Source organism: Botrytis byssoidea (assembly GCF_014898295.1).
Source record: "Botrytis byssoidea strain MUCL 94 chromosome Unknown BBYS_008, whole genome shotgun sequence".
Taxonomy (NCBI): Eukaryota; Fungi; Ascomycota; class Leotiomycetes; order Helotiales; family Sclerotiniaceae; genus Botrytis; species Botrytis byssoidea.
Window position 1 is genome coordinate 1,397,575 of NW_024065849.1, and position 20,403 is coordinate 1,417,977.

A 20,403-nucleotide genomic window follows, 5' to 3' on the forward strand; every position below is an offset into this window, starting at 1 on the left:
AACTCTTGGGGGAAAAAAAGTTTCTTGAACGAATGGCATTATAGTCGTGTGTAAGAAAGAAGTACTTGCGAGATGATCAGAATACTATGTCAAGGACAAATGTGAGCGAATAGCATAACAAGTACCTGGTCAAGTTTTTGAAGTATCTCAGTGCATCCATAGCAAGCCAATATATCAAATGTGATTGAAAATCATATTCCTAGTCACAGACACAAATCGCATTATTTCAAAAGAACAAACATCCCCTTCATTATAATTAACATCCGCTCCCCAGCATTCCCTCCACTCCATCCTTCGCAACCATACTGCACGTCCCCGTCGCATTTGCCGCCGTCACATTCTGCGCATACGCAACCATGAAATCCTCAAATTCGATTCCATAGCACGGGTGTACCTTGCTACAACTAACACTCGCCGTTCTGTTTCCTTTCGCACCAGTCAAATATCCCGTGAAATTTCGGAACGTGATGTCCGAGATGAGAAACTTGGAAGTGCCAGCGTAGGAACCGTTGTTTCCGGAGTCCTGGGAGATGCCAGCTGCGATGGCGGCGCCTTCGATGTGGAAGTTTTCGAACAGAAGAGAGCTTACGTTGCCCCTGGGTTTGAGTGTTAGTTTAGGGAGGGAAGGGAAAGGGGGAGGAAACATACCAGCCGCCGCCTCGGGGGAGACCTGCACTTTCGTATCCGCTCTGTGGAGCTTGGAAACCTATCCATGTCTTGATGTATGCGGAGTTGTGCATGTCAAGATTGTACGAGATGATATTGACGTCTTTTACAGTAACATTTACGACGGATGAGTCTTCGACGTATTGGCCTAGAGAACCAATTGCGATTCCGTTGCCGCCGTGGCATGTGACCTATTTCTTCAGATTAGTTATGTAATTTTGAGTTAGATTGTAGAGGTAGAAGCGGGATAAGAGGATATGAATCGAATCAATCGATGAAGAGAGGGATAGGTACATTTTGGACCCAAATATTATATGATCTTGGTTTAATGGCAATACAATCGTCACCTCCCTGATACCAGAAATTGGTTAATTTGACGTTGTTCGCGTCCATAGTATCAAATCCATCGGTATTCTGGACCCAGTTCGTTCCATATGGTACGTTTACGGCGGTCGAGTTGGCGAGCATATCGTTAAACCACATGTTAGTACCGTTCATGATGTTGATTGCCCAGAGAGGAGAATCCTTTATCGAAACTTAATTCCAGAAAGTTTTGTTAGCTTGATGATCATGTATCGGAAGAGCAGAGAGAATAAAGGTGACATACAATGCTCGACGAATACTTCACTAACGTTCCAGAAGACAAAGGGCATAGGTCGTCCTGCCTGCGTGACTGCTTTCTCGGCATTGTACCAAGCATTTCCATTGCCGTTGATACCACCAGTACTTTTTCCATCAATGTGAATACGATCTCCTGTAAAGACAACACCGGCAGCGTGATTTTGGAATGCGACGGGATAGGAATTATTTCGCCAATATGTAAGATTATCCGACAACTATCCGACCGTTAGCACGCCTCTCGTGAGTAGAAGAAAGCCCAAGCATACAGTCCAAATTCCTTGCCAATCAATCGTTACATCGTAAATGATTGGATTCAATCTCGTCGCGATCCAGTACTCTTTATTCTTAGGAAATACAACCGTTCCGCCATGATTACAATCTGAAAATGCCTTGAGGATTTGAGGAGTATCGTCTGTATGGTTTCCGAGGGGATGAACCGTGCAAGTCTTATGATTGCTACGGGGAGGAACGGGAACAACATCAGAGCCGCGATGTCCTTTCGCAGCTATGAGAGAGGAGAAAAGTGCTATTGTTGAGGTAATTATGAGACGCATCTTGGGCGAGAGAAAAGGTCGCGGAACGATATGGAGTCTCACGATTCGAGGGCTTCAACGAGTGTTCAATATTTTACAATTGAAATCGAGAAGGGGCTATCAAAAAAGGAATTTTCAACCGCAGAAAGCGAAGCAAGAGTATACAGATGAGGATGTATTGAGAATATATAAAAACATTTTCCGCATTACCAATGGCAGTATCAATGACGGTGAGCTGCATTCATTCGTGAGATCCATCCCTCTCCTAAGGAAAGCAATATAAACAAGCTCCTCGATTGGAGGTAAAATTCTTTTCAGGAACCTTAACTCATTCATCAGATTGCCACATAGAGAAGCTTTCCCCATGTTTTCCAGCTTGGAAGAGGGGTCCTGATGGTGATCATCATCTGGGGTAAAAGAAATGTTCTTGCGGATTCGGGCAATGATGCACCGAATGTGGGGTTTCTTGACTTTGAGTGATCCAAAGTCAATTTGGTCAATGATCACCGCTCATTTGTAATGTGATCTCTGAAATATGAGATATTGAAGCTATTCCCAAACATGAGAAGATAGTTGTTGACTTGAAAATCGCATCTTGTTAATTTGTAGTTAGGTAGGTAGGTAGGTAGATGATGGGACTAATATTAGTGCCAGTAGATGGTTTTGGTGCGATGTCATCACCCCACCATAAGCTTTGAATTGTTCAATTGAGCTTCAATCAATGCGTCATCCATCAACTTTCACAACAAACTAAGAGCCAACTGCCAAAATCTCGCCACTTGTTGTGTCCATAAAGCTACGATATATACTCATCTAGCATTCATATCGACCGTCAACGTCTAGAAATAAATCATTCAAAATAGCTTCCAAAGCTTCTGCACGACTTCTGCGTCTCGCTCGCACAATGTCTACATCAACCACCACTCCAGCATCCATCGGTCAAGCTCCATGGCGTCCTCTATTCCTTTCCCATCTCTCCAAGATGGATTCCCCGGAATTCGTTCTCTCATCATTACAACCAAGTAATGATAAGGATTCTCCCACTCCTTATCTTCCTCGAGCTCGTTACTGCATCTACAGAGGAATGTGGGCCGAGCTTCCAGAGAACAAACACAATGATGCTCCTATGAATGATCGAGTTTATGAGAGTGATCTTCCAACCTTTACCACAGATGTGCGCATGGAAAAGGTTCCCCAATTTTTTGCTAGTTCACATGGTCATGGAGAGGTAGAACAGAGTCAGGGTAGTGGTGGTGGTGGGCCTGTTGAAGCAGTTTTCTGGATCAAAGAAGTCATGACCCAATGGAGAGTGAAGGGAGAGGCTTATATCGTAGGTCAAGATATTGAAGGGAGTGGTCAAGAATCAAGTGGAACACGAACTGTAAAGACAAAGATTGGAGAGAGAATGAGAGTTGTGAAGGAAGATGGAAAAGAAGGTTGGAGTTGGGGAAAAGAACTTACGGCACATTTTGGCAATATCAGCCCGGGAATGAGAGGTAAAGAAAATGTAGAAATTGGATGAATACTGTGACTGACTTTGAATCTATAGGTTCTTTCAGAAATCCTATACCTGGAACACCCGTTTCGCAGCCACCAAGCGATCCAAATTGGAAATTGGGTCAAAAAGTCACTGATTTGAATGATGAAGCTTCCAGGAAGAATTTCAGGGTTGTGATTATCAAACCTGTGGAGATTGAACAACTTGATTTGAGTGAACCTGATAAAGCAAGGAGATGGAGATTTACTTACGTCGGCCCCGATGGAGATGCCGGAAAGGAAGGGGAGATTATTGGGGAATGGAAGAAGGAAGAGCTTTGGCCTTAAATTATCAATTAGAGCTTCGGCTCGGCAAAATGACATTGCAGCAGTTGCTAATACTGTACAGCAAAGCTACAATAACAATTTCAATCTAAGCCTTCCTTTTTTCTTTCTCCTTTCTTAAAACTCCATGGAGATCATAATTATCTACAACTCAGCTTCCTGCGGTTGGTGGTTGGTGGTTGGGTACGAAATATACAATACCTCACAAAACAGCGGTAAGTTTGCCGCACATAAGTTGGATTCTCGTGAGCTTTCACATTAACCGGGATTTTCAGACTCTCTAACCAATTCTAGTTCATTTAAGTATCATTTACCACCATCTCCACCCATGTATCAAACACTTGAGTGGTTTTCTCATAATCCATGCATGAAAAAAGTCGATGGCGGCCGTTTTCTGCATAAAGCACGTGTGACAAGGAACGGGAAGAGTCAAACTAAAAATCTCTGGTCTTCCCCTGCTGGCCCTGTCCTGGTCAATAGACAAAAAAAACTAAAAGCCACGAGACAAGATGGTGACATTAATGCTTCTAGTCTAATTCTCGAAATGCCTCACCGTCTGAAAATGAACCGGACCGGGTAGAGAGTATTCCCCGGGAGGGGTAGATGAGATGATGAAAAGCTCTATATTGGCAGAGCTTTTTATTCTGTAGTCTCTGATGAAGAAAACTTTGTAAATGTATTAGAGTGATGTGAACTCATTTTTCGAAACAAGGTAGCTAGCTATCATGCAGTGGTATTTATTATTCAAGTAGATCAACGTAACACTGTATTGCGGCTAAAGGAACACACATTTTCACATCCCTAGATGATAATGTAGTCAAAAGAGTATGAGCTCGTATAAAAGCCCGAATAGTAGCTAGGTATTCTTCCACAATCAAAAGAAGTTTGGTGATTTATTCTCCGCGTGAGATCTAACGAGGGGTTGTTTATTAGATAGGAACTTTGCAACGCATTAATGACGAGGGGGGTATAAACAGAAGGACAGGAAATGTACGAACACAAAGTAGGTAGGTATACGATGACAACAAAGTTCCGAGGTAAATAATTAAAAAACCAACACTTTTTCTAAACTATAGATGCAGTAAAAGACGAAGAGGGAAATGGAGGCTGGGATGGGTTTGGTAAGGGTTGAAGACCTATCAGCGAGATTTGACATTATATTTGAACATCTATTTCTCGAATAGGGAACTCTTCTCGTCCACATTAACACGGCAGGATTATTTCAATAACACGATTAACAGTTGCTCTGAAAAAAGATGGTTGGTTGCAAGGACTGAATACCTATCAGAAGGTAAGAATCGAATTACCGATATTGAAAAGACAAATTCCTCTAAAGAAACAATCTTCTTCACCCGCAGTGGCACCGCAGCAGAAACCTTAACAAAACGATATCAGTTCGTCTGCACTTTCCCGAGGTAAAAGCTACATACAGAGCGATATGGATCTATCAGATTGTTGTAAAGGTACCGACAGCTTGGTTGAAATGAAAAAGTGATACGATATTGAAGGAAATCACCGCTCGGTGAACTTCTTTTGCTCTGTTGCGTTGTATCATTACGTGTTCTGTGACATTCTTTGATTTCCCATTTTCGTATTTCCCAACACGAATTATGTGAAACTTGATGTGCGTTCTGAATCCTGATCACGATTCACAGTGAAGCTTCAGGGAAGATAATTGTCTTGTAAGAGTTCTAACGGCTCGAGCCGTGTGTTTCCTCCAATTGTAATTCATCATACCGTTTCTTCTTCTTTTTGCAGGAAATGCCTCCGTTTTGTTTCAATATTGTTTGCTAATTATGTATATAAAATGGAAATGAATTGGATGATTCGCTTATTGATTTCTGACACTGACAATGAACTTGAATAATGAAGGGGTCCACAATCCGCAGTCCACAGATCCGAAAAAATCCCTGAATATCATTAGCGTTCGAATCCGATGTACTAGGATTAAGTTTACGCCATTTCATTGAAGACGGCTTATCACTTCCTCTGCCCTTGATTCTATTCATCCACACCCTACCATACCACACGTTATACATATTCTCCAAGGTCGGTCTGCATCGATGTAAAATAAAAAAAGTAAAATTAATTGAACAAAACAAAACATCACACAATAGCTTTTCACTATCCTATGTAAGGTTACAAGTAAGTTGAACTATAGTTTCATGCAATAATTCTTATAGATATAGGTCGGTATCCGCATCCTCTTATAAACGCCTGTTCAAACTTGCATGCAGTTAGTCCGAGATACATATTGGATACTCCATACCTATATCCTTCATTTATAGATCACGCTCCTGGTTAATAAAGTCCTTCGGGTCTTGTAATTGAAGGAAAGAGATCCGAATCACTTTACTTCGATCTCCTCTCCTACACTCCACGCAGAGACTCGCACGCATTGTCCAACTGTTTATTTACTTATTCCCCATTATGACGCAGTGATGATGGTACTAGTATGATGTCCATTGACTTCCTTAACTACCTACCTCGAAGCTTGCAATCCTCGAATCAGACAAATTATATTCTTTACCACAGCCAATATACTCCGAATAATACTATCCACACTCAAAACGCTCTTGCCGAATCATTTCTCACTTACATTGATCCTAATTCATCATGACGACATTTTCGACGTTGGATGCGTTGACCAGTCTAACCCAATCCATACCGGATTGGAACAAACGACTAGACGACTTAAACGGCCAAATAGCTTTACGACAAATTGAGCTTGCCCGCTTGACAGATCACAAACCTGCACGCTCCGTGAAAAATAAAGGTTCTACCGAGTCACTCCGACCCAAAGACGGCGAAGAAGCCACCACCGAATCCGAAAAGCCCAAGCAAACTCCCTCATCACCCATCGGCTCCCCAAAATCCGCACAAAATGGTTTCTCCTCCGAAGCCCGACCCAATTCCCCATCCGTAGCTCGAGCTGCTGCTGCCGCCGCCCTTGAATACAACCAGTCCCCATCTCCCGCAGCCCCGCATTCGCCAGAGCCCCTTACCCCCCGAGCATCTCCCAACGCTCTAACTCGGCAATCCTCGCAGCCTACACCTCCCACGGAACCCCTCCCACGAGCCCCTGCTGTCCTTCGAAAACGCAAAACGGAATCCCTCGCATCGGGAAACTCACACGCCCCCAAGTACAGAACCAGATCCATGATCATAGTATACTACGACAGCGCGGTCCAGACGGCATTTGAAGAACTCGTCAAATTTGTGAGCGGCAACCGGAACGCCATGAGAAAGGGGAAAATGGCCGCCAAAATGGCCGAAATGAGACGCGCGGCCGAAATGGAAGCCGAGGAAGAAAGCGACGACGAATCCGAATCCGAGGCGTCAAAAGTATTGGGTAGCGCCTTGCTCAAGCCTTCGTTGCAACCTCACGCGGGCGCGGACGCAATCTCTCACGCGAAAAATGGAGATGCTCGCGCGGGAGCACAACTTAAATTCCCATCGTCGAGAAACATGGGGTCGATGCGCGAGCGCAAGAATATTGGAAATACGATGAATGTGTTGCGAGGGTATCGTCGCGCCGGAGGGGGAATCGAAGGCGCGGGAAGCAATTCCCCTGATATATTTGACGAGCTTGATAAGGGGCTCGAATGGTGTCAGGGACAATGCGAACACGCTGCGCATCAATTTCTCCGCGATGGAGAGTGCAGCACGGAGATTGAGAATATCAAAAGGAGGTTGGGAGAGGTGAAGGAGATTGCGGATAGGAAGATTGAGAGGTTGAGAGCGGAGGAGGCGTTGCAGTTGGAATTGGAAAAGAAAAATGTTGTTTCGAAAGAGGATCCAGATGTTGATGGATCGAAATCCAAATCTCTTCCGGCAATAACTCCTGTCTCTAATGGACCAGTGGAGTTGGAGGTGGATGATGCGATGGAAGTGGGTGATGACGACAGCGATGATAATAACAGTTCTGATCCTAAGAAATTGATCTTTAAGCGATCCGGGGATAGGATGCCCTGAACATATGGACTTGCATGCTGAATTTCTCTAGAAATATTGGAGTTCTAATTTTTATTTTTTTGAAAAACACTCTTTAGATTGAGATTTTCTAGGGCGGGCGTAAATATTGCTTTTTATCTACCTACCTACCTACCGCATGGAATATATGGCGTGAAAAAGTATGCGGAGGGGATTGCAAAAGTTTGGCATTTTCGACGGTGCGTAGCATGGATATTCTAAATCTAGGGCTTGGGGTAGTCTTTTGAGATGGATGGATCTGATGAATAGGTGAATGACTATAGTCATTCTTTTGGGTTAGCATTGGGATGGAAAATTCATTGGTCTTACACAGCACTAAGAAGGGCGTTGATTATATTTGGACATAATCTAATATATCAATCTCAATAATCATATCATATCATGTCACGTTTCACGTCATCTTTTGGAATAATAAGTTCTTGTGCAGTATGGAGCAGTGCAATGCTCATTCATCCATTTTTTTACATGTATATCATTGGTGGTATCATACACGAGGTGCGTTCGTAGCTACGAGACTTCTCAACTCTTAACTTCCATCCACCCTAATGTGCTTTGGGTTGCTTGTACGCTTTATCTAATGATAGCTCCAGCCAAAGACTTAACCTTGCAAACACCACCACTCACAGTGACCAATTTTCCGACGCCTGTCTTAGCATCCTCTCCTTCCTTACTCAACTCCTTTACGACAGCCGCGTCAAATGCAGCTTCTAAATCTGCAGTTGTGGTGAAACCAGGTTGGATCATCTCCCAAACCTTCTTCTTTGGGTTCAAAACGCCCTCAGGTTCTCCCTGCCATCCCTCGAAAAAGACTCGCTCACCAGCCTTTGCTTCAGCGGGGGGAGTAACGAGTTCGACTGGGCCGGCGTGGTGATCTTCTTCTCCTTCCTTGAGTCTGGGAGAGGCGGCTAAGACCATGGCGCATGATTTAATACCACGCATCTTGACGGGTTTGAGGTTGCACACAACTACTACCTTGCGACCTTGCATTTCCTCGAGAGGAACGAGACCGTTGAGACCAGAGCAGACAGTTCGCACAACTTGTCCTTCGTATTCAGATGTATCATCGGTTCCGGGCTTGTCACCCATAGCAATTGTGGAGACAAACAGAGAGTCGGCCTCGGGATGCTTGATAGCTTTGAGGATATGGCCAACACGGAGATCGATCAAACATGGAGAAAGAGGGGCCGATGGAGCAGGAGCCTTCTGAGGTTTTGGAGCCTTCTCTTTCTTTTCCTTCTTTTGTCTAGGAAATTGTGGTTGTTCGCCTGTTACAGCAGCAACAATTGTATCCTTTGCCTCTGTAACCTTCTCGGCGACTTGAGCTACAACTCCCTTGTCGCTCTTTTCCTTGGTTCGATCTGCCAACTCCTTTTGTTCACCTCCTGCGGCGGCTGCGGCAGCGGCAGCTTTCTCTTTCTTCAATCGCTCCTTCTCGGCCTTGGCATCCACGGGAGGCTTAACATATAAGATCTCCTCCGCATCAACCTGGACTTTCTTCTCTTCCTCAATATTCAACCCAAAAATCGGCGAATTCTGCACAAAATCCACATGGCGCACAATATTAGGATGACCCTTCTCACCCGTTCGTTCCTCGCTGCTCCATTTTGCGACCTGGGGTGCCAAACTCTCGTAGATAGCGATATCTGCAGACGAAGGCTTGGAGCCGAGGAGAGTGGTGCGAGATGCCAAATGCGTGTTGAGAGAATCGAGGAGCGAGGGGGTCTCGGCGCTGGCGGTCTTGAGTCGCTCAGAGGTGAGCGTCCATTGCTTGAGCTCGGTTTCCTCGGCGGGTGTGTATTTGATGCAGGAGAAGCTGGCCATGGTTCTGAAAAATTGAGTATGTGCCCTGGTGATGGCGCGGGTAATGAGGCGTGGAGAATACAGTTTGGAAATTGGTTTGGAGGGGTGGAGTGGGTGGTTTTGTTGGGTTTGTGTTTTTTTGAGTCATTCGTCAGTGGAATTTTCTATTTTACCCCACCATTCTTTATCTTCTTACGATAGCTGGGTAGCTCTACATCAGCCAAGTAACAGGCGGAAATTGACCACCGTTTGAAAGAACTTCAGTAATTCATATATATTTTACTATTAATTCTGAATAATAAAAACTCTTCTTGTTAGTATAGGAAAGATTCAAATTCTCATTTTTATTTTTGTATCTGACGTCTATTTTGAATTGAATTAATAATTCAATAAATAAGTGATATCGAAATAAGCTCAAAAAGGTCAATTTCCGCCTGTTTTTTCGCTTACAATAGCTAGGTAGCTGGCTCAAGCTTCAATAAATAAGTGATATCGAAATAGGCTCAAGAAGGTCAATTTCCGCCTGTTTTTTTCGCTTACAATAGACTAGCAACATCAAGAAGCTAGCTTTTATTCCCCATCACCTCTCTTATCCCCAACATTCAAATGACTATCTACTCCATACGTCTCCTACCAAAACATCAGATCCTCCAGTCTCTTACCTATACTGCATCAAGCGATTGAATATACATTCTCTTGTCTATCTAGAAAATACCTCCCCATCTTTCAACGTGGTAGTAAAAAAAATGTATACTATTATATTCGTATAGGTATCTAAAGTTTTACATCAAATTTAGCTTGTAGATATATCTAGAATTGATCACTCATTCTAAAACATCAGATTCTCCAGTCCCTTATTTATCCTCCTTCAAGTGATTGAATTAAGTATACATTTTTCATCCATGACCTTACATCTAGAAAATCCCTCCTTGCCTCTCGCTTCTCGACTCAACAGCATGAAGTATACCTATTCTCACATCCATCTACCATCCATCCATCCATCCATATATCTAAATTTCTTTTCTTTTCTTTTGTATATCAGATCAGATTCACCTTCCAAACATACCCACCTATCTAAAATCAACCTTCCCTTCAAGTAGGTAGGTACAGTTTTGAGAATCAAGCTACCTAGTATACTATTCACTCTCATAACGCAATTCCAATCTATGAAAACGATTATCTCCTCTTCTTTGAATTTATTCCAGATTCTATATATATTATTACTAGACCTACCTAGTATTTCCTTCTCATAATATAATTTCAAGATTCAGTGTATACGTCTGAGACCCATCTGTTAAAATTTCTCTTTCTCCCTCTCTCTCATATAACCAACCTACCATGATATAATATCGCTCGCAAGCAAGCGTCTATATCTAAGTCTAATAACCTTAGCATATCCAATGTATCCAAATAATATAAATAATCATAACAACCCCATCCATCCATAGATCTATCAAGATCGCCAACCTCAGATCCCCCCCTCCTCCTTTCGAATATCTCTCTCAATCAAACCCAAAACATCACTACCATTTCTCCGGGATAGATATACACATACAAATACAAATACCCAATACGCGCCATCTCAAGCCCCATCCAAAGAAAAAACCCCCCAAAAAACCCACAAGAAATTCCGGAATTCGCACTATGAGATCCTACATACACACCTAGTATCTTCATCAATATCTCCAACCATCAATATCTCCAACCATCACCCATCACCCATCACCCATCAACATCTCCCCCACATCTCCCCCACATCTTCCCAACCATCAACAAAACCAAAACCAAACACCTCCCTCAACCCTCCCCTTATAACCATCAGATCCCCCACTCCCACTCCCACTCCACTCATCTCAACTAATCCGCCACATACTACATATTTCCAAATAGAGAGAGTATTTGCTCGAATACCAGCACGAGTATAGCGCGAAGTATAGCTAGCTATATATTTTGATCTGATTTGTGAGGTGTGATGGTGATGTGTGATGGATTCGATTGATGTGGTATGGAAGACGTGGTGTGGTGTTGATGTGGGTTGGAAGATGTGATGTGATGTATATGGTATTGATGTGGGGATATATACCTAGGTATGCATTATGTAGTATATATATACTGGAGTTGTTGATATCGTACTTACAGCTTACAGTATATCTCCTCACTTTCTCTGAGATTGACTCTATAAGCTTGTTTCGAGACTTGGGAAGCTTTTGCTGATATGTTTGGGCGCCTGGATGCTGTTTGATATATGTCAGAATGGTTATTACGATGCTAGTTTAGATTGTGCGCTATGGAGTTGATGAATCGTGTTGAAAGATCATGTTAATCAAGAGATAGATGAGGAGGCATAGATAAGTACATTTTTGATTCCCAAAACTATGTCATAAGTGTTAGATATTTCATTTCCAACCCCCCTGTGAGAAGAAGCGAAAACATGCAAACTCTCACCTCGATACCCATCCCCATCCCCATCCCCTTACATCTACACAAGCAAGGTTCCATACAATCCCCCATCCTCCACTCTCGCACCATCCATTTCCCCCTTAACACCCAACAATTTCACATTTCCCCATTTCGCCAGGAAAGATGCAATTTGATCCATCGTCTCCTGATCATCCCTAACCAGTAGCACAATCGCATCATAGCCTCCCGCACCAGGAACCACACCCCCAATCACTCCCTCCACATTCTCAATGACGTCATCTAGCAATTTCGTTTGCTCTTCCGGTTCAATCGGAACTCCTGAAAGACTGCCCATCTCTCTGATTTTCTCTCGAATAGCCGAGAAAGCTGGACCAGCTGCACTAATGTCATTTCCCGAGGAGAGAATTTCTGCCAATTTCTCATTTCGCGATTGCAACTCATCCCATAATTCTTTCGAGACGACGGGATCACGTTTTCGCCATTCGAGAACCTTTTTTACCATTCCGACGGTTTGGGATCCGCAATCTACGTCGCACATGACGAGAGCCATACCTTTGGGGATGATGATTTTACCTTTTTCGATTTGGGTGTCCCATTTTTGAGAGGCAGTGTCTTGAACTGAAGCTTTGACGCGGGTGGAGAACCCTGGGGAGCCTGGTTCACCGAGAGAAGAAAGGATAGAGGGAGAAAAGCGACGGTAGAGAGAGGTGCCGTAGACAGCTGTTGCAATGTCGAAACCTGAGCCGACTTTTCCTTGGGCTGCACAATGGGCTGCTTGGGCTAGGTTGTGAAGTTGAGATTGGCCTTCTTTGGTATTGAGAGAGAATTTTGAGGAGGGAAGATAATGGGAGAGAATGGCACCGGTGAAAGCAGTTACTAAAGCTGCAGAAGAGCCGAGACCGGTCTTATGGGCATCTTCGAGACGGACGCCAAAGTCAAGGAATTGATGATGTGCATCAGAGGCAATGGCTTTGGTGGAGGGGTTGGAGTAGTAGTCTTTGTCAGCTAGGATTGTGATGGAGGTTGGTTTGATAGTGGTGGACGGAAGAACGGAGGATATGTAGGTTAGTGCGTAGAGTAATGCTGTTTCTACGAATGGATTTCGAGAAGCTGATGCTGACGGAGAGCTAGAAAGATCATGAAATGAGCAAACGTGATGAACAAGAAGGGAAGAAATCTATGCTACCTTTTTAATTGGGTAACTTCAATACCCCCATCATCCTTAATCAAGTGAAATCCATAATTCCAGGCTGCTTCCCGGAATTGAGGACTCTTTACAATAATATCGGAAAGCTGAACACCAGAGGTAGTCTCGATATCTTGAACCAGCACGTGAATTCGGGCACTCAGACCAAATACCAAGGCGGTATAATCACGATCCAATACTAGATAACCTCCTGCTAAGAAGACCTTGCCCGGTGCCGATACGGCAGTTATACGATTAGTCATCCTGTTCTTTGATGATGATCGAGACTGGACTGGACTGAATGATTTGGTCAGCGAATGTATCAGCCGGGATGCGAAAATATGACAATTGCGGCGAATGTACAGTACAAGCTGGGATCAGAGAGTCCAAGTGACAAATGTCATTAGTGTGAGGTTTGGTTTGAGTGAGTCAAATTGTCAATGGGCAACGGAATCAAATTCGGCAAACTGTCCGAGAATGGCATTTGACAAGTTTAAGGTTTTTGATACCCCATATTAAAGGATCCACTTCTTTGATGACTCCACATGAATAAAGAGGATCACGAATTGCGAGTTTTTTTTCTTCTTCTCTGCAGATTGTAGTCGACTTCACTGGGCTGAAAATGCTTGGATGTGATTGGTTTTCACTGGTGGAGTTTGAGTTCTGAATAGCTTCTCTTTGGTTCCATGCGAATCTTATCAAACTTTGATGTCATTGATTGATCGATCACCTACTTTGAATACGATACGCATCTCAATCACATCAACATACTTTGGAGTGCGTTATCGCAATGCAGACTAGGTAGATGGATGTGAGAAGCGTTATCGTAGCATGATATGAGCCATCACCAGGATCATGTAGATACTGGGAAACAGCTTGTAACTGTTTGAGTCTTTTTCAACGATGAGATGATGACTAGATGAGTAGAGGAGTAGATGGAATACCGACGTTTCATTCGAGGAAGTTTTCGCGTGTTGCCTCACTCGAGTCTAGATGGCACCTGGTAGGTAGTCGATGACAGATTACTTTCACGGACAATCACAACCAATTTGACAATGTGGCAGAATCAGAGAAAGGGACTCGAGTAGACCAAGTAATAATAATGCTGACTTATTACCATGTCATAACTGTAAGATCTCTCTTCTTCCGGTTCCGTCTTTCCTAGAATCCTAGGTAATAAGGTACATGAACAATCCGCGGTCCTGAGTAATCAGTTCACCTGTCGTTCTTTGGATATTCGGACTATTCTATCTTCCGACCCCATGAAGCCGGTGAATTTGTGAGATTGTTGTTGATCTCAAGTACTTTGTACGAATTAGAGTACGAATTATTACTACGAGGGCGTGTCTTTGATGAATGCCGAGTTCGTACATAGTGATATTTCCTTATCAAAATAAGTATAAACTCATCTATTTTGGAATTCAATAGTAATTGAAGTAAAAATAATATTTGAAAAATCTTTTCAAATCCGAATAATTTTTTAGATTAAAATTTATATATAAATTTAATAAATTAAACTTATTAATATTTATAAAGTTATATTTATTATAGAAAATTATGTAGTAAATATTAATAAGTTTGGTTATTTTGTCTGGTAATTATCAAAGACACGCCCTCGTACACTAGGTCGAGACAGTCGAGCAGATAATTGTCAAGGTACCGTCCAGCCGTCGTACCTTTTTTTGGATCCTGTTAAATCCGCCTCCGTCCGCCCGTGAAAGAAACGGGTATGACATGACAGACATATGAACCAATCACATTCAAGCAGATCGCATGGAGTAGGTCGACGCTAGAATTAGACCCGCGTTCTTGGATTGGACTCTGACGCGCTATACCCAAAGGGTCTTAATTCACTCATGGTCAAGCTAGGATAATACTGGGATTATACAGATATTTTACGGGATTGGAGTCACATTATATCGAATTTTTAACATTTTCTATATTTTCTATGCCGAAAGATTCTCGTAGGGTTTGGAAGGAGAATGCGAGAAGGCGAGAAGGAAGTGAGTGGAAGACTTTTCGATGCGCGCACAAAATTCCATTTTTCCATTTCAGCCCTGATCCGAATTTGGGAATGCGATAATAAATCATAAATCGGGAAAAGGTAAAAGGTAAAAGGTAAAAGGTAAAAGGTAAAAGAAAAGTTAAACAAATCAAATTCATTCCATTGAGTCGTTGGAGTCTGTTGATACATACCATACCGGTATACATCGTACTCGTTCACCACAAGAATATTACCTGCACTACCTGGTATCTACGTCCAAGCATTCAAACATCCTTCCCTTCCTTTACCTGCATTGCATGTGAAGTTGATCATCCGAAGGCACCGACTACAATATCAAATCAATTCGTCATCTACTTTACCTGAAGGCTTGCTTACCTGAGTGGGAAAAAAAGTCATACCTACTATATTTTATTATCTTTACATCCTTCATTTTCAATACCTCATACATACAACAAACTGCCTTGGGTTTTTTTTTTATCTTTCAGAAACGCCACCCCTCAAACTCATTCAGAAGAGAGTCGGAAATTTGGGACTTGCTTTGAATTCGAATATCAAAAGTCACTTTCTTTGCCCTAGCCCAAACTCTCCCCTCCAAAACTCAAACAGCGCGTTTGTTTGACGGCAGAGCTGTCAAATGAACCTGCGATTGTTGAATTTTTGAGATTTCAAGTAAGTTTTCTTGCTACTTTTCCTTCTCATTCTCAATTCATACAACACAAAGTCTGAGTCATACTACAACTTCTCGCGCATATGTGCGAAGAACGTTCAATTACTGAAGTGGTAGGAAGCTGACGTAAACTTCTTATAGTCTCCTCTCAACCAATCCTGAGAGGTCAAACCATCCCTAAATGCCCATCTACAACAGTCTATATTCGAATCTTGCACGTCAAGGTTTTGCAAAATCAGTTACTCACGGTTACGCTCAATCAGTCGTTGCCGCAACTCACCCTCAAGCTTTAGCAAACCAGAACCGATCCGGTCGAGGATTACAACGTCGAACTAGCAAGCTTGGCCACCTACCAACTTATACCTTTCAAAATGCTTTTCATACAAGCTCCAATTCGACTGGTACGACCGTCGTGCAGGATAGACCAGAAGGATTAGAAATATTATCGGATGCCTGGAAGGCAAACGAATTAGCGAAGGAGGAGAAGAAAGCCCAATTTCCAAAATGCATCGAATGGAAACCAGCTTCTATTCAGGTAGATGGAGAGGGAAAGAGCAATGTTGTTGCCAGTGATGCGACGAAGGATACCCCTAAGCAAGTCGAGAGATCGTATAGTACTAGTGCGGTAGATGATATCAAGCAAGTTCATTTTGAGGCCGAGGAAGAAGCTGCCTTGGCAAAGATTGATGCGGCGATTGAAAAGGAAATTCAATCGAGAGAGGATCAAGCTGCATTCGAGGCGGAATTGAGTGTTGTTGCAGCACGTGTACCGACACCTCCTATTGCGCCAGTTCAATCACCTGCTCTCTCAGTCGAGACGGGCTTCGAGAAATCGGAACGTTCGCGATCGCCTGTTAGCTCTGCTACATCAGCCACCTCAACTTCCGACCTACAATCATTGAGCTATGCCGAACATCTCACCAAACTTGCGGAAGGCGGCAGACATGCTGAAATTCCCGCAGTATTTGAGGCCATGCTTGTTGGTGGTATCAAACCAACGGCAACTGCATACAACGCTCTTCTTGATGCTGCTATTCATCTACCTGCTGATCAGATGCAAGTCGTTCCAAAAGCACTCGACGTTTATTCTGACATGCTTAGACGAAAGGTCTCGCCAGACACTGCGACATACAACACACTTATCAAATTGATTGCTTCTCGATCGATCACTGTAACTTCATTGAAACAGACATTGGAAGAGAAACGCGTTAGATTTGGTGGAATGGAAGAACCGGGCAAGTTTATGTTTGCTTCCAATGAATTGGAGTTTGCTATCCTTGCCGAAGATGACAGGTTGGATCTTGCCGTTAGGTTGTTTGATGCATCAATCTCGTACCACACGGATCGTTCATTCCCAGCAGAGACTTATCATCAGCTCATTTCTGCCTGCGCTGATGCTGGCCGTGTCCCAGATATGGTACGATTGTATGAACATATGGAGACGAGCAAGGTCGTACCATTGGCTGCTACTTTCCCACACATGATCAAGGGGTTTACCAAATCAGGTGATTTAAGTAGTGCTGTCGAATGTTACAATGAGTACAAAGAGTTGGCCGTCGCAGATGATAGCGGCAAACTTCAATTGTCCGATCGTCAAGACGCACAGATCTACGCCTCTGTTGTTAAAGCTTACGTCACTTCCGATAAAATGGAAGGTGCCATGAAATTTTACAACAGAATTGTTGAAGGATACGGAGAAAATGTTGAGACCTTCAGAGATGTACTCATTGGTGAAGGTTTTGTCCAGGGTCTTCTTGAACGCAATATGTTGACTGATGCTCTTAGCTGGGCTGAAGGTCTTCAACCCACGACCAAGTCCATGGTAATGAGCACAATCTCAATGCATGCTGCAGACAAAGGAGAAAAATCTGTTGCTGTCGCTGCTTTCTCTCACGTCAATCCCGATCCAAGTATTGCTAAGCCAACTATGGCATTGTTGGCTTTGAGTGTTCGCAGTGGTGATGTCGCTGCAGCTCAAAGATACTGGGGTATTCTCACTGCCGCGGAAATGCCTGTGTCATCCGCCTTCATCGAACCAACTGCCATGTTCGCTGTGGCTATGATTGGCTCCGGACAGGTTCTCGAGGGTCTCACACAATCCGAACAAATGTTTTCAAGAATCAGAGAATCTGCTATCGATGTAAATTCTCACCTGGCTGATGAGATTGAAGAAGGTGTTGACTTCATTGCCCGATTCATGAAGTCACATGGTATTGTCGATCCCCGCGACGCAGCAGTGGCCGAAGCTATGTATCAACAAAGCTTTCAACCTGCTGTATATGTTGCACCACCTACATTTGAGGATACTTTTGATCCATATGCCGCTTCCACCGACTTCAAAGGCTCAGCTCTTATCGCTGATGAACTCGAGAGAGGTGCTGGTCGTGGTAAAGCATCCAAGCTTAATGATGCCATGGGAAGATTCAGAAACATGCGTCGCGCCGGTCGTCATCCAAGATACATTACTTATGCTAAGCTAATTTCTGCTGCTGCTCGCGAGGAACGAATGCCTTTGATCAATGATATTCTTGGTATGGCACGATCTGATGTACCTTTACTTGTCCAATATCCTATCGTTCGTTATGGTTGGGTTTCAATCCTCGACGCTATGGTTGGTGCTTGTCTGACTCTTGGAAACCGCAACCTTGCTGCTCAATACCATCAAGAGCTTCTCGACATGGGTGCTGCACCAACAGCGAACACTTTCGGTCTTTACATTACCACTTTGAAGGAGTCAACCAAGACTTTTGATGAAGCTTCAGAAGCTGTCAAGATCTTCCACCGTGCTAAGACTGAAGGTGTTGAACCTTCGTCTTTCTTGTATAATGCTCTCATTGGTAAACTCGGAAAGGCTCGTCGTATTGATGACTGTCTCTTTTACTTTGCCGAGATGCGCGCTCTTGGCATTCGTCCAACAAGTGTTACTTATGGTACGATCGTCAATGCTCTTTGCCGTGTTAGCGATGAGAAGTTTGCCGAGGAATTGTTCGAAGAGATGGAAGCTATGCCAAATTACAAGGCTAGACCCGCTCCATACAACAGCTTGATGCAATTTTTCCTCACTACCAAGCGTGACAAGACAAAGGTTCTCGCATACTACGAACGAATGAAGTCCAAGGGTATTCAACCAACCAATCACACTTACAAGTTACTTGTCGATACGCATGCTACTCTCGAACCTGTTGATATGTCAGCCGCTGAAGCCATTCTTGATACCATTCGTAGCAATGGCGAGAAGCCAGAAGCTGTTCACTACTCTTCATTGATCCACGCTAAGGGTTGTGTTATGCATGATATGGAAGGTGCTCGAAAGGTTTTCGATTCCGTGATGACTGACTCCTCTATCCGTCCTCAAGCATGTCTCTACCAAGCCTTGTTTGAATCTATGGTCGCTAACCACAACGTCGCTGATACCGAATCTGTTCTCGCCGACATGTCTGCTAGAGGTGTCGCAATGACTCCATATATTGCCAATACTCTCATTCATGGTTGGGCCAATGAGCGCAACATTGAAAAGAGTCAATCGATATTTGCAACTGTCGGAAGAGAAAAGCGAGAGCCAAGTACATACGAAGCAATGACCAGAGCTTATCTTGCTGTTGAGGATAGAGAAAGCGCTAAGGATGTTGTTCAGGAAATGCTTAGCAGAGGATACCCAGGAGCCGTTTCCAACAAGATTCTTGAATTGCTTGGTGGTGGTCATGTCGAAACTTCTTAAGTATCACTTGATCGTATTCACTTAGTTTCGACACTTTAGTCTGTCCTTTGATTCGAGCTCTTCGACTCAAGTCTCTCGGTTGTCTCTATTTAGCGCTTCACGATACCTCTTTTCTTTTGTTCAAGTATGTTATGATACCCGTGCAATGGCACATCCAAATGATGGTGGTGGATTATGGGTATCAAGGTCTTGGTTAGCAGTTAAGCTTGCTTGCTTGTATACTTGCGTTCTGCTTCAGCTGGCTAGTCAGACTAAGATTCTTCTTTTTCTTTGTTCCTTTTATTAGATAATAAAATATCCGAATTCTTTTGAGATTGTAGACTTCTTACTTCAAGAACTCTACGATGTCGAGATCTGGGTAATGGCGTTTCTGAGGGTATGGGGTGGAATTTAGTGTGCTTCTTTTTTTTTAGCTACAGGTAGCATGGCGTTTTGGAGGCGAGGCGAGGAAATGGAATGAAATATATGGATGCATGGTGTATAGAACACGGATATGCATGCATCAAAAGATAAATCTCAACTCTCTATACAGAAATCAGAAGGTGGATGGGGGAAAGCAAGCGAGCGAGTGGTTATGATGGTGCGTTTTTTCTTGGATGAAACCTGGAATTTACCTATCTGGCTGGCTTGGCTTGGCTTTTCGACGATGATGATGATGATGATGGATATATTACAGATACATATCAGATATATATGTAATAATAAAATCAGAAAGATTATTAACATTTATTTTTGTTGCTTGCTTGAGAGGGAGTGATGTTGATGTGATTGTAATATGATATAAGAGTAATCATAACTTGGATTTTGATATCTGATATTAAGATGGAAAGATAGAATTGGAATGCGATCTTGGTAAAATGATGGATGTATATGACCCTGATATACAATGTATCTCATTAGTTTATTATATTGTAATATATTATATTATATCAAATGATAGCTTCTCATAATCTTGAACATTCCCATTAAATG

General features: G+C 43.1%; 6 protein-coding genes across 6 annotated transcripts; 3 read left to right on the forward strand and 3 right to left on the reverse strand.

Moving 5' to 3' along the window:
• Positions 1–129: 129 nt before the first annotated feature.
• Positions 130–2,136, reverse strand: EAE97_005045 (uncharacterized protein). The gene is made up of 5 exons (XM_038875557.1): positions 1,554–2,136; positions 1,274–1,502; positions 961–1,202; positions 649–857; positions 130–596 (listed from the first exon to the last, which is right to left on the reverse strand). Exons 1-5 carry the CDS (start codon positions 1,839–1,841, stop codon positions 257–259), a joined length of 1,308 nt encoding a protein of 435 aa, XP_038733914.1. The 5' UTR covers positions 1,842–2,136; the 3' UTR covers positions 130–256.
• Positions 2,137–2,724: 588 nt separating this feature from the next.
• On the forward strand, positions 2,725–3,644 carry EAE97_005046 (uncharacterized protein; the record flags this gene model as incomplete). The annotated part of the gene is made up of 2 exons (XM_038875558.1): positions 2,725–3,316; positions 3,370–3,644. The coding sequence occupies 2 exons, from the start codon at positions 2,725–2,727 to the stop codon at positions 3,642–3,644; spliced, it is 867 nt and encodes a 288-aa protein (XP_038733915.1).
• Positions 3,645–6,257: 2,613 nt separating this feature from the next.
• Positions 6,258–7,616, forward strand: EAE97_005047 (uncharacterized protein; the record flags this gene model as incomplete). Its single annotated transcript, XM_038875559.1, has 1 exon — positions 6,258–7,616. The coding sequence occupies one exon, from the start codon at positions 6,258–6,260 to the stop codon at positions 7,614–7,616; it is 1,359 nt and encodes a 452-aa protein (XP_038733916.1).
• Positions 7,617–8,204: 588 nt separating this feature from the next.
• EAE97_005048 (uncharacterized protein) lies at positions 8,205–9,455 on the reverse strand (the record flags this gene model as incomplete). The annotated part of the gene is made up of 1 exon (XM_038875560.1): positions 8,205–9,455. One exon carries the CDS (start codon positions 9,453–9,455, stop codon positions 8,205–8,207), a length of 1,251 nt encoding a protein of 416 aa, XP_038733917.1.
• Positions 9,456–11,913: 2,458 nt separating this feature from the next.
• Positions 11,914–13,304, reverse strand: EAE97_005049 (uncharacterized protein; the record flags this gene model as incomplete). Its single annotated transcript, XM_038875561.1, has 2 exons — positions 11,914–12,982; positions 13,042–13,304. 2 exons carry the CDS (start codon positions 13,302–13,304, stop codon positions 11,914–11,916), a joined length of 1,332 nt encoding a protein of 443 aa, XP_038733918.1.
• A 2,590-nt stretch (positions 13,305–15,894) lies between these two features.
• EAE97_005050 (uncharacterized protein) lies at positions 15,895–19,431 on the forward strand (the record flags this gene model as incomplete). Its single annotated transcript, XM_038875562.1, has 1 exon — positions 15,895–19,431. One exon carries the CDS (start codon positions 15,895–15,897, stop codon positions 19,429–19,431), a length of 3,537 nt encoding a protein of 1,178 aa, XP_038733919.1.
• Between the last annotated feature and the right edge of the window lie 972 nt (positions 19,432–20,403).